We start from the raw sequence: 12812 nt of genomic DNA on the forward strand, positions 1-12812 counted from the left end.
GGACGACGAAGACCCGAGGTGGGATGACCTCTGGCCGTCGTACGAGTACACGACATCGAACGACAGCGATTAGGAGGACTAGGCGTCGAAGAAGCGCGAGGATGAATTAGTTTTTTTTTCTTTGTCCGCTTGATCTTTGTAAAACTACGTTTTATCTAGCGCCCGTTGGAGCGCGTTGTATCCAACATTTTAATTTGACGCCTCCGCTGAACCGCACCACCATCGCGCGCGAAAGCGATGAATGCAACGCTGGATAAAACAATGCCGCTCTCAGAGCATCTCCAACAGGCGCCCAACGCACGACGCGCTAAAATCTGGTTTGCGGCGTGCCCATCGGCAGGTTTGGCGCGGCGCGCAGTGCTGGCTCCAGCAGCCGCGCTGAAATGCAGCACGGGCGTGCAGCTCCAGCAGCGCGCTAAAATGCAGCGTGCGCGAGCAGCCGGCGCCTCACATTTGTTGTAATTTGGACACAAAATAAATTTCACACGTTCACAAAACAAAGACCTAGCATATAATTTAAATCACAAACATCATTCAACTAAGTTTAAAATAAATAGTTCAATTTATTATTACAACTCAAACAAATAGTATTATGAAATACAACAAATAGTTCAACAATACAACATCAAACGCATAAATCATGATGCTCTTTGACGGCCAATCCAAGCCCACCACTCTTCAATGAGATCATTCTTGAGTTCATTATGTGTTCTTGGACGCCTAATGGCATGATAGGAGGCAACAAAACGGGCCACCCTTTCAACCCTCCGCTGCACTCACATGAGATGTCCCAAGAGCTCATACTGAGAGTAGTCTACATCTTGGCCACACTCATTCTCGATGATCATGTTGTGCATGATCACACAAGCGTGCATAATGTACCAAAGCATTTTTTGATTCCAAAGTCTATCCGGTCCTCTCACAATAGAAAATTGGGCTTGCAAAATCCTAAAAGCTCTCTCCAGAACTTTTCTCGCCGCCGCCTGGGCATTGTGGAAATCAAGATATTTCTTACCTTTCGGGTTTTTCAACGGCTTCACAAATGTTTGCCACTTTGGGTAGATGTCATTCGCAAGATAGTAGCCATAGTTGTATGTACGTCCATTAGCTACAAATTACACCGGTGGCGGTTCACCATTTGCAATCTTATTCATCAGTGGTGACCGGTTGACAACGTTGATGTCATTCAAAGATCCATGCATTCCAAAAAAGCATGCTAAATCCAAGTCTCTTGATCAGCCACCGCTTCAAGGATTATAGTGGAACCCTTTTTTTGTCCGTGGAATTGGCCATGCCATGCCTTTAGACAATTCTTCCAAATTCAATGCATGTAATCTATTGAGCCAAGCATACCTGGGAACCCGCGAGCTTTGTGCATCTCCAATAGCCTTGCGACGTCTTCAGCATTGGGAGTTCTCAGGTACTCCGGGCCTAACACTTGCACAATTCCGACTGCGAAGCGCTTGACACACATGATGGCTTGGCTCTCACCCATGGCCAAGTGATCATCAACTAGATCAACGGGAATACCGTATGCCAACATACGCAAAGCGGCTGTCACCTTCTGAAAGGTGCTATGCCCGAGCTCTCCGGCGACATTCCTCCTCTGCTGAAAAAACCGATCATGGCTCGCTAGTTTCTCTGCAATGTGACTGAACAACTCGGTGCTCATCCTAAACCGGCGACGAAAGTACGACTCAGGGTATGTGGGATTCTCCACAAAATAGTGCCTCATCATTCTGTTGTGGGCATCAATCCTATCCCTCCAATTTTTTTGCCGACCCATAACCGAACCACCATGCTTCGGTTTTTTATTGATGCGCATAGCTAAGATCATTGCAAGATCCTCCTCCTCTTTCATATCAAATTCTTCTTCGGAAGAATCATATGACGAACTCATCTAAAATGTTCAAAACCAGGCTATAAACAACATGCACCAAATTTCATGTAAAAATGTGAAGTTGGAAGCAATACATACCTTGTGGGCCTTTTGTCGAACACCTTGCGAGCGCCAAGCGACTGTGGGAGGCCGAGCGCTGTTCGTCGGAGGACTACCGCGCGCGACGGGCGGCGCTGACTTAGAGAGAGACGGAGGAAGCCGCGGCCACGCGGGGAGAGACCGGGGAAGCGCCGGAACGGTCGTTAGAAAAATGGGATGGCGCGGACGGCGACGGCGACGCGGCTGGATGTGTAGGTGAAGTTTCACGCGAGCGCTCGAGAGTTCAGCGCGCAGGAGCGAGCGCAGCAAAAAAACAGCGCGCGATGACATTTTCTCTCGCTCACTGAATTACATATACCGCACGCGCGGTTTTTGCGCGTCCGCTGAAGTGTCCTAAAACGGTAGCGCGAGTTAAAAAGACTATTTTTTTTCTATGCATACCGTGGCTGTTGGAGATGCTCTCATCCAAGCCGAACGGACGCGTCCCACCCCGCTAACCGTGCTCACTGCTCAGGCGACACGTGACAGCAGGTGGCGCAAATCTCATCCTGCTCACTCCAACTCACCCGACAGAGAGTGGGGAACAGAAAGCCCTAGTCTTCCACGCTCTTCCCCTTCGTCTCTCTCCCCCCCCCCCCCCCCCCCCCCCTGCCGTGGCGGCGCGGCGGCGCGATTCCTTTGCTGCTCGGCGGCAGCGGCCGACGGAAGCAGCGGCCGGGGTAGCAGCGACGGCAAGGCTCGGTTCTCTCCTCTCCCTCCCAACCAAGGTAAGAAACGGAGATCTGCTAGCCGCGTACATGGTCATAGAATGTTTCCCCAGCTGCGCGCACTGCTGTGGATCGATGTCGCCGTCCACACGATTCCGGATTTTTTTTGTTTTGTTTTACATCAACATGGTTTTGGACTGTGTGTTGCTGCGCATACGATTGTTGATGGCAGTTGTTTCGTTTGTGCGGCATATTTTTTTTATAGCATACGCGCATTGTTGATGCCAAGGTGATGGATTGAAGGAAAAGGATGGCCAGGGGAGCTGCTGTTTTTGGGGGCTCTTGCTGCTGTGTTCTTAAGCTATGTCTGTTTGTGATTGTTGGGCTATAAAATAAGGAGGGGAAGACCACATGGTGAATCTGGGGTAGAAAGGGTTGGTTGGCCACTGTGCTATACTGAGATATGATTGTAGTCTGGTGCGATTCAAGAAACTACCTAGTTTCTGCTCTCCCATTCGGGAGCACTACTTATGTTGCTTAAAAACATAATGATGTCTAATTCTGCATTTGTAAATCACAGCGATAACAAACTAAAAAAACTGATTAGACCCTTGTAAGAGTTAAGGGTGTACTTAGACAATTAAGGATTCGGTTAGCAACTCTCTCCTCAGATGCGCAGCTAGTCACATCTCTGTTCGATGACCACAGTGGCCATTGCTATGCCTAATAACCATAGTTCAAAAAAGCGCTAGGTGTTAATTGTGCGTTTTGCCACCGCCTTGCGCTTTTCTGACCAAAGCGCATGCTTATGCGCAATTATGCGCAGACTAAGCGCTGCGCTAGGCGTTTTGTTATCGCCTAGAGCCTAAGCGCTCGCTTAGGCGTGCCTTTTTTAACTATGCTAATAACCAAGGTGGACATGACTAGGGTTTGTTTTCTCCACTCATTTTTCTAGGGATTTTTCTCTCCTCGTGTGTTGTGCAGTGCTTTGTGCCAACACGTGGGACTGCAAGTGTTGGGTGAGTGATTGCTCTATAGTCCTCATGTATTCACATGACATATTTGATGGACTGAACTTTATATGCACTGTACTTTTTTGTATGCTTTCCATGTGATGTACGTATCACTTTATATTATGTATGTACACTTTGTCTCCCATTATAGAAATTCACAATTCAGAAAATAAGGAGTGAGGAATTTAAACTAAAATTTGAAAAAAATGAAGCTTGGTTGCAATTTTTGTACTATGGAAGCACCTTAGGCGGGATGGTAGTGCTGCGGTGTGGATTTGCAGCTGGCAGTCAGCCAACCATTGGCAGGATGCGTGGGCTGGCGCCTAGCAGCGAGATGTTGTTTGCGGTGGATCTGGGAACATGGCCACGCATAGTGGGGACATACGCTGCCTCTTTGAGCCCACCTGTCATGATCATCTTGCATGCTCAGGTCTTACTACATCATGGCGCATGAATTCAAAATAGCTTTTTCGGATAAGTTGCAGCCCCCCCTACCTTTGCGCCTAACACAAGCCTTGTCTGAACTCTTCCAGACTTGCCGGCAACCTCTTCCCTGTCATCCTCCTTCGTAATCAAATCCGAAGCTTTCCTTTCAGGCCATTTAGGTGTGGAGTACCAGTCTGATCCATCTGGCTCAGTCTGTACTTGTGCACAAGATCAATCTTTGCGGGATCATGTACTATGAATGCATATAATAGGACTTGGCTATTACGTTCGACCGTTAATCAATCCATTTTCAATGTGCACATGTGTCCACACGTGTTCAATTGTAGTGGTTCCTGTTACTCTTCAATCCTACATTGCAATACTTATTTGGCTTTGCGGGCGCTCAAAGGATGATAGTGCCTTTATCCCATGGATGACAATTGGCACAAAGTTACATTAATTGTTACCATTTTTAATTCCCAGCAGGGTAAGCATTTTAAAGCATCAATGTATTGCCAGCTATTCTTTCTGAACTTTTGGTTGTTTACCCGCAACTGTTTTCATACCAATATCAACTATTATGTGTTAAATTTGCTATTTTCGACTTGGTGTTATACAAATAGGAAGCTATTGTCCAATCTTAGAGCGTCTCCAGCCGCGCACCCAACAGCCCCCCCCCCCCACGCCATTTTTTTTGCCGGCGCGGAAAAAACGGCCCAGTCGCACCCCCAGGAGCCCTTTTTCGCCGGCTAGGGCCAAAATTGGCCCCAGCGGTCCTAGGCCGAACCCAGCGCGTTGGGGATCGCCCAGGGGCGCCGGCTGAAACATTTTTGGCGCGAAAAATCTCTGGGCTCGCCGAGTCAGCGACTGTCGCGCGCGGTCGTCGTCCTCATCGCCTTGTTTCCCGCGGGAATCAATGCGAAGGCTGCGCCGCCGGTCAGCCTTCCATTGATTCACGGGCGGCGCGGCGACGCGCGTCCCACTCGCCTTCTCCCGCTGTTGCGGCAGCTCCTGGACGCCGAGGCGGATGGGGACAACGTCGTCCTCCTTGTCCGGCTCCAGCTCCTCCGGGTCGGCGGCGTTCCTTCCCGTCAAACCGGAGCCGCATGAGACGCCGTTGGGGCGGCGCACACGCAACGGCGGCATTGTCATCAACGAGCCCGGCCCCTCCTCCCGCCTTATCAAGCCGAAGAGGGAGCCGGGACTCCTCCCCGTCAAGCAGGAGCACCTGACTATGGCCGCCTCCGACGAGACCGCCCTCAAATGGGAGCGGGATGACTACGTCCGGGAGGAGATGGAGCGCCAGCGCCGCGCCCTTGAGGAGATCGCCGCCCGGCGCTGCGGCCGCGAGGAGGGCAGCGTTGTCATCCTCGACGACAGCGACGAGGAGGCGCCGGGGCCTTCCAACCCCGTTTGCCAGGGCGACCCAGGGCAGGGGTGCAGCAAGGACGGCGGCAGAGCGCAGGACGACGGCGACTACACCAATTTCTACAAGCTTCTCGGCATGTAGAAGGCGTTGGGCGGTGGCGATGTAGTTTAATTATGTTTTTGTTTCACTTTTGTACAAATTTTAATGAAAACTATGAATTTCCTTCGAATTTGAGTTGGTTTTGGCCGAATTTGGTCTGTGTTTGTTCTTTTCAAAAAACAGTTGGGGCAACCTGGGGCTCGGATTCCCCCCCCCCCCGCGCGCGATATTGTCGCCGGCGCGCTCCCAGGCGGCGCTGTTTCACGCCCCTGGGGGGCCGAACGGTTGGAGATGCTCTTAGTTCTGTTGTGGTACATATTCAAACAGCAAACAATCAGTTCCTACTACTAGGTCTTTCTTCTTAACTGATTCGCCATGCTATGCTCCTTGAAGTTGTCTTAGCCCAGAGCCATTTGTAGCCTAAAAACGGCTGGACTGTTCGTGTATAAAATTTTCAGTTGGCATAATGTCAGTTATATTAATTGTTACCATTTTTAATTTGCAGTAGAGTAATCATTTTAAAGCATCAATGTATTACCAGCTATTCTTTTTGAACTTTTGGTTGTTTACCAGCAGCTGTGTTTGTACCACCATCAATTATTATGTATTAGATTTGCCATTTTTCTGACTTGATGTTATACAAACAGGAAGTTATTGTCTAATCTTAGTTCCGTTGTCGTACATATTCAAACAGCAAACAACAAACAACAAACATCTTCCCGATTCCTACTAATAGGTCCTTTTTGCTTAACTCATTCTCTGTGATATGCTCCTTAAAGTTGGCTTAGCTCTGAGCCATTTATAGCCTAAAAAACGGTTGAACTGTTTGTGGATAAAACTTTCAATAGTAAGTATTACTCTATCTGAATCCAGAGAACTGTTGTTTTTGATTTTTCATGCTGTCTAATACACAAGCTTTAAGATACTTTGCTGCCATAGCTTATAAATTAGAAAAGAAAATAATGCCATGGAAGCATTGTGTCGAATACGAATGCCATTTTCGCATGGGCAATTTCAATACTAAAAAAATAACAATGTTTACAGTTTGATTGATGGCACAGTTACCAAGCAAAATTTAATTGATACATTATCTTTGTTTATTTTTCATGATTATGCTATTAATGTTGCATGTCTTCTGTGTAGTAATCAGTGAACTGTGATTTGATGAATAATCAGACTTAAAAAAAAATCTAGATCTGCTGGTAATACTTCACTATCTGCATTAAACAAATAACAGTTTAAGTTATTTATGAATTCTACACTCAATGCACTGAAGAATTTTTCTTTTCAGCTTTCTCCGAAGTATGGCTTGTGGACAAGTGTAGACCTGTAGACAAAGAGACAAAGAAATTGCTGACATAAGTCCTTATTTGAGAAAGATCAGTTGTCAGCTTACAATGGCTGGAAATCAGCAGCCGGCTTCAGTTGTGTTGGATTATGCAGCAGTCCTCGACGCCAAACCCTTGCGCACACTGACCCCCATGTTCCCTGCACCGCTAGGGATGCACACTTTCACCCCTAAAAGCTCATCTTCAGTTGTCTGTGTCACCCCGTTTGGACCATATGCTGGAGGTACCGAACTGGGAATGCCTGGTGGTGTTCCGCCAATGTTAACATCACCGTCCGCTTCTGCAGATCCCAAGCAGGTGCAGCCATATACGGTTCATATGAATGGAACTTCTAATGCTAATGGTACTACAAGCAACACAATGGTTACCCCTGTGTTGCAAACTCCTCCAGCAGTCACTACACAGGAGTCTGGTAAGAAGAAGAGGGGGATGGTTACCCCTGTGTTGCAAACTCCTCCAACAGTTACTACACAGGAGTCTGGTAAGAAGAAGAGGGGGAGGCCCAGGCGTGTGCAAGATACAACTACTGTTCCCCCGGTTCCTCCAGTTCAACCGGTTCCTACAGTTCATTCAGTTCCTTCAGCTCCTCCAGAAGTTAATAATATTGTTCTCCAGACACCTACTTCAGCCGTCTCACAGGAATCTGGTAAGAGGAAGAGGGGACGACCCAAGCGTGTGCCAGATGTTTCTGTCTTATCAACTCCAGTGCCTGTAGCAGATGGTACGCCTATTTTACAGACACCTCCTGCATCTAGTGTACATGAATCTGTTACAAAGAAAAGGGGGCGGCGATCCAAGCTTGTGCAGGATATTTCAGATACTTCAACTCCCCCAGTTCATTCAAAAGAGAGTGAGCCCTTTATGCAGACTCCTGCAGTCACCGTATTGGAGGATGGTAAGAGGAAGAGAGGGCGGCCGAAGCGTGTGCCTGATAGTTCAGTGACTCCTTCAAGTCATTCTGTCCTTACAGTAGATGTTGACAGTGGTGACACATCAAAACGTGGCCGGCCTAGAAAAATTGACACAAGCCTATTGCACCTGCCATCTTTGTTTTCAGACGATCCCAGGGAATCCACAGATAATATACTTATGATGTTTGATGCACTGCGACGGCGGCTCATGCAGCTGGATGAGGTGAAGCAAGTAGCAAAACAGCAGCAAAACTTGAAGGCTGGGAGTATCATGATGAGCGCTGAACTTCGCCTCAGTAAGAACAAGAGGATTGGAGAGGTTCCAGGTGTTGAGGTTGGTGACATGTTCTACTTCAGAATTGAGATGTGCCTGGTAGGGTTAAATAGTCAGAGCATGGCAGGGATAGATTATATGTCTGCTAAGTTTGGTAACGAGGAGGACCCCGTGGCCATTAGTATTGTGTCAGCTGGTGTGTATGAGGATGCTGAAGATAATGATCCAGATGTTCTGGTTTACAGTGGACATGGCATGTCTGGTAAGGATGACCAAAAGCTTGAGAGAGGTAATCTTGCACTGGAGAGAAGTTTGCATAGGGGTAATCCCATTAGAGTCGTTCGCACTGTGAAAGACTTGACTTGTTCAACTGGTAAGATATACATATATGATGGCCTTTACAGGATCAGAGAAGCCTGGGTAGAGAAAGGTAAATCTGGTTTCAATATGTTTAAACACAAGTTGCTCAGAGAACCTGGACAACCTGATGGCATTGCAGTGTGGAAGAAGACTGAAAAATGGAGGGAAAATCCATCCTCTAGAGATCGTGTTATAGTGCACGACATATCATACGGTGTGGAAAGTAAGCCTATCTGCCTTGTAAATGAGGTTGACGATGAGAAAGGTCCTAGCCACTTCACGTATACAACTAAACTTAACTACATGAATTCCCCAAGCTCAATGAGAAAGATGCAAGGCTGCAAATGCACAAGCGTATGCCTACCCGGTGATAACAACTGTTCTTGTACGCATCGAAATGCTGGTGACCTTCCTTACAGTGCTTCGGGCATACTTGTTAGTCGGATGCCTATGTTATATGAGTGCAATGATTCATGCACTTGTTTACATAATTGCCGGAACCGGGTTGTACAAAAAGGTATCAAGATCCACTTTGAGGTGTTTAAAACGGGAGATCGAGGCTGGGGCCTGCGTAGTTGGGATCCAATCCGAGCAGGCACATTCATCTGTGAATATGCAGGTGTAATTGTTGACAAGAATGCTCTTGATGCAGAAGATGATTATATCTTTGAGACCCCTCCTTCGGAGCAGAACTTAAGATGGAACTATGCACCAGAATTACTGGGTGAACCTAGTCTTTCTGACTTAAATGAATCATCTAAGCAGTTGCCAATAATTATTAGTGCAAAATATACTGGTAACATAGCTCGCTTCATGAACCACAGCTGCTCACCTAATGTTTTTTGGCAACCAGTTCTGTATGACCATGGTGATGAGGGATATCCACACATCGCATTCTTTGCAATTAAGCATATTCCTCCAATGACAGAGCTTACATATGATTATGGTCAGAGCGGTAATTCAGGGTGTCGGAGGTCTAAAAGTTGCTTATGTTGGTCTCGCAAGTGCAGGGGTTCCTTTGGCTAAATAATCAACCCTTAAGGGATACTTTCCTAGTTGAAGGTTAGTGATTTCTGATAATGTCTCCTTTCTGTACATTACTTTTCTAAAAGATGCCATATTTTCATTTTATTGCTGTTATCTATTGGAGTTTGAAGGGTGTGATATTTTTTGAGATGTTGATAGATGCAAATATTCCAATAGAGTATTGCTCGTTTGCACTCCTTTATAAAATCAGAACTCACAGAATATTAACAGGGCATGCAGTGGCAATGTTAACTACATTGGCTTGGAATCTGAAAGGTAGCAAGAAAGATGTGTCAGTGGGACCCCTTCATGTCAGGATAGCAGTACCATATGTCGGTCAGAAATCATTTAAACACTCACAGTGAGAAAATACTAAGCATATACAACACTATATACGCTCTTGCATGCCATCCATGCATACCAACAGCCAGGAATAAGAGCTCATCTGTGCTAGAGCACCGTGTTCTGGATATCCGATAAATGTTATTTATGTCACACGTGGATTATTTTCAGAACATTTCTCCCTTGCAGGATTTTGAATTACTGTGCTCATATTTAGCTATTTGTTTTTTAGTCAGTGACTGAATTTGCATAAGGCCCAACACAGTAGTTGCTGAAACTATGTCTTGCTCATCCACCTGTAGATCCTGTTAAATGTATGCCTGGGTCGGAATCTGATGACCTTATCCTTGATGAACAGAAGCAGCTTATGGTGGCGGCGGCATTATGGGTGTGGTGTTCCAGCCACAGTTGAAATAACTTTGCTGCCTCTTTCTATCCGGGGTTGGAATGCGGGGTAGAGTACAAACGACTAGATGTTGTAATAAAGGGCAAGCTATGCTTCTGTGGTGTTGTTAGTTGTAGTTGTCTGCTCCGGTTTAAGACCACCCAGTGGAATTCCTTCTATGTATTGTCATTGCGAAGATGTTTCAAGCCTGCAGTGAATCTATCGTTTTCGATTTGTAATCCTAGCGGATTAATGTGTCCTGTGAATCTGTGATTGCCGTGGAGAGCGAATGAAGGCAACAATAATAATCCAGCTGGGCATTGTTCGTGCAGGGGTAAAGATAGGGGCAGAGTCAGTGCTGTGCGCTTGATTTATGATTCGGTGAATGACTTTGATGGTTGATTGCTTAGATTCGCTGCTTTTGTTCTGTAGCGATCTTTATTTTCTTCTTATTCTAACCCTATTCTCTCTGAAATTTGTTTTTCTGTTCTTGTTCAGATTTGGTGTGAAGGATGGTGCTCTGTTCCTATGAGCAGTAGGCTCGCTGGGATTTTGGGCTTTGCCGTGTATTTTGGTCCCTGCTTGGCATACCGTTTTCTGCACATTACAGGTGTAAAATAAATACAGACCTCCATCCACTGGTTTAGTTTCCAGCCGGAAGACACTCATGTCCAGTAAAATACACCTGTAAATTTTACATCCCTGTATTAAATTACACCTATACCAAGCGCATCCTTAGCGTTTCATATATGAGAATCTGGTGGTTACCCTATAGTCTGTCTGGACAGCATGCATGAAATTCATTCATGAAGGAATCAACCAAAGCTCTCAAGCGACGCATATGTTCATCTAGCATTTCATATCCGAACTTGATATGATACATGAGAATAAGGCCCAATTCTCTCAGAATCTAGGGATTCTCTCATAATCAAATCCCTTCCCAGCTTCTACAAGAAACTTTAAGCTCCATTTGTTTTACTCTCTCCGTCTCGGTTTACAAGTCCGGCATATGTACCTAGGTCGTCAATTTGATCAACTTAATGTGAGGCATATATAACAAAAAATATATCATTAGAAACTTTAGATGTTCTATTTTCTAATGATATAATCTTTATGTTGAACAATATATTTTATATAATTCAAATTGACGATCTAGGTGCACGTGCATGCCTTTTAAACTGTGACGGAGTGAGTACAATCCTATCTAGTTAGGGTGTAATTAGTTAGGATTATAAAAAAAATGAGGATCAAAGATTTTAGGAAAAGCTAGGGATGGGTTAGATTCCGGGAGAGTTTCCGGATTCTGGCAAAAGAACTGGGCCTAAATAGACCAGCAAGCTCCCCGGCAACCCAGGCAGATACTAAGCCTAGTGCACCCCCAATAGAATATGCTGAAATACACACTGATGGAGCTGTGCTATGGAATCGTGGTGCTTCTTGTGCTGTTGTATGCCGCGACGATGCTTGTAACTTCCTTGGCAGTTTGGCTCTAGTTATTGATGGTCATATCGATCCAACTAGGCTTGAAGTGATCACTTGCATGGGAGGCGTTGGCCCTTGCGGAGGATCTCCTACTCCATAATTTTGTTATCTCTTTCGGTTGCAAGCAGGTGATGAATGACATCAGTAGGGGCAAATAGGGGCGATATGGCTCCATCATTTCAGAAATTAAACTTCGAATTGTTAACTTTTATCGTAATTTTATTTTTGAAGGGCAAGCCATTAATGACGAGGCCTATAGTTTAGCTAAGCAGTCTCTTAATCTCGGGCCAAGGCGTCACATTTGGCTGGCCAACCTGTATGATCCGATCTCTCACATCATGTGGATTATCATCATTAAAGCTTTGGCTTTCCCCTGAAAAAGTGTTTGTTGGTTTGACTGCAAGAACTAAATCTTTTTTTTCAAGCTGGCCTATTCAGTATATATAGTGTATTTCAAATGGTTGAAGCTTATTTTAATGAAAATAATGACCTCTGACGTATTTTTATATAGTGAAAATAGCGTTTCAAATGATCGAGCCCATCACTCTAGTTCCTTGTGTTGAGCTTGCTTTTTTATTTATTTTACGAGGTTTGTATTGAGTTTGTTGCAGAGAGAATATCTACCAGATAGCTTAGGGCAACTCCAACAACCCGAACGAACACGGATTTTATTCGCTTTTCATCCGTTTGAATTGGCGGGAGGACAGATGGGCCAGAGGCGTGCTGTCATGTGGCTGAGTTTTTGACAAGCAGATTTAATATACATTTTAGGGCTAGCGGCCATGGTTCATGCTGATGTGTGCCGCTTGTGCACATGGAAGCCTAAAAAAAGTCATATTTCATGCATGCATATTTGTCAGCACACACAAAAAAAGTTTATAGTTCATGCATCTCGGCCCCGTAGTTCATGCCGACATATAAAAATGATGGCACTCTTAGTCTCTTGGTCATTGTTCAACCATCTAGCTCGAGCATCTTATTTTGCCTCTTCTCAAACCAAGTCCTTCTCCTTGGGATACCTTGCTCAAATCCATCATCATTATCTTCACTTCCTTCGCCATTAGTGTGAGCGTCATCTCTTTTGTTTTTGTCTTTGCATGGTCGCTTCGATCTCGAGCTTTTTTGTTTGT

At 45.6% G+C, this 12812-nt stretch overlaps 1 protein-coding gene across 4 annotated transcripts; it reads left to right on the forward strand.

Annotated features, from left to right (window-relative positions):
• The first annotated feature begins 2486 nt into the window (after positions 1–2486).
• LOC123449520 (histone-lysine N-methyltransferase, H3 lysine-9 specific SUVH3-like) lies at positions 2487–10974 on the forward strand. Of its 4 annotated transcripts, none has more exons than XM_045126767.1 (3): positions 2487–2706; positions 6845–9509; positions 10699–10974. In XM_045126767.1, the coding sequence occupies exon 2, from the start codon at positions 6951–6953 to the stop codon at positions 9471–9473; it is 2523 nt and encodes an 840-aa protein (XP_044982702.1). In that variant the 5' UTR covers positions 2487–2706; positions 6845–6950; the 3' UTR covers positions 9474–9509; positions 10699–10974. The 4 variants fall into 4 exon arrangements, with proteins under 4 accessions (XP_044982702.1, XP_044982703.1, XP_044982701.1 ...); XM_045126768.1 differs by lacking the exon at positions 10699–10974 and adding an exon at positions 10485–10609 and having other exon boundaries at positions 6845–9402; XM_045126766.1 differs by lacking the exon at positions 10699–10974 and adding an exon at positions 10118–10439.
• Positions 10975–12812: the final 1838 nt, after the last annotated feature.

Source organism: Hordeum vulgare, chromosome 4H (assembly GCF_904849725.1).
Source record: "Hordeum vulgare subsp. vulgare chromosome 4H, MorexV3_pseudomolecules_assembly, whole genome shotgun sequence".
Classification (NCBI taxonomy): domain Eukaryota; kingdom Viridiplantae; phylum Streptophyta; class Magnoliopsida; order Poales; family Poaceae; genus Hordeum; species Hordeum vulgare.

Coding starts and splice junctions, on each gene's coding strand:
- LOC123449520 (XM_045126768.1), top strand. CDS start 6,951: ATGGCTGGAAATCAGCAGCCGGCTTCAGTTGTGTTGGATTATGCAGCA. Junction 9,403..10,484: donor ATATGATTATGGTCAGAGCG/GTAATTCAGGGT, acceptor ATTGCCGTGGAG/AGCGAATGAAGGCAACAATA.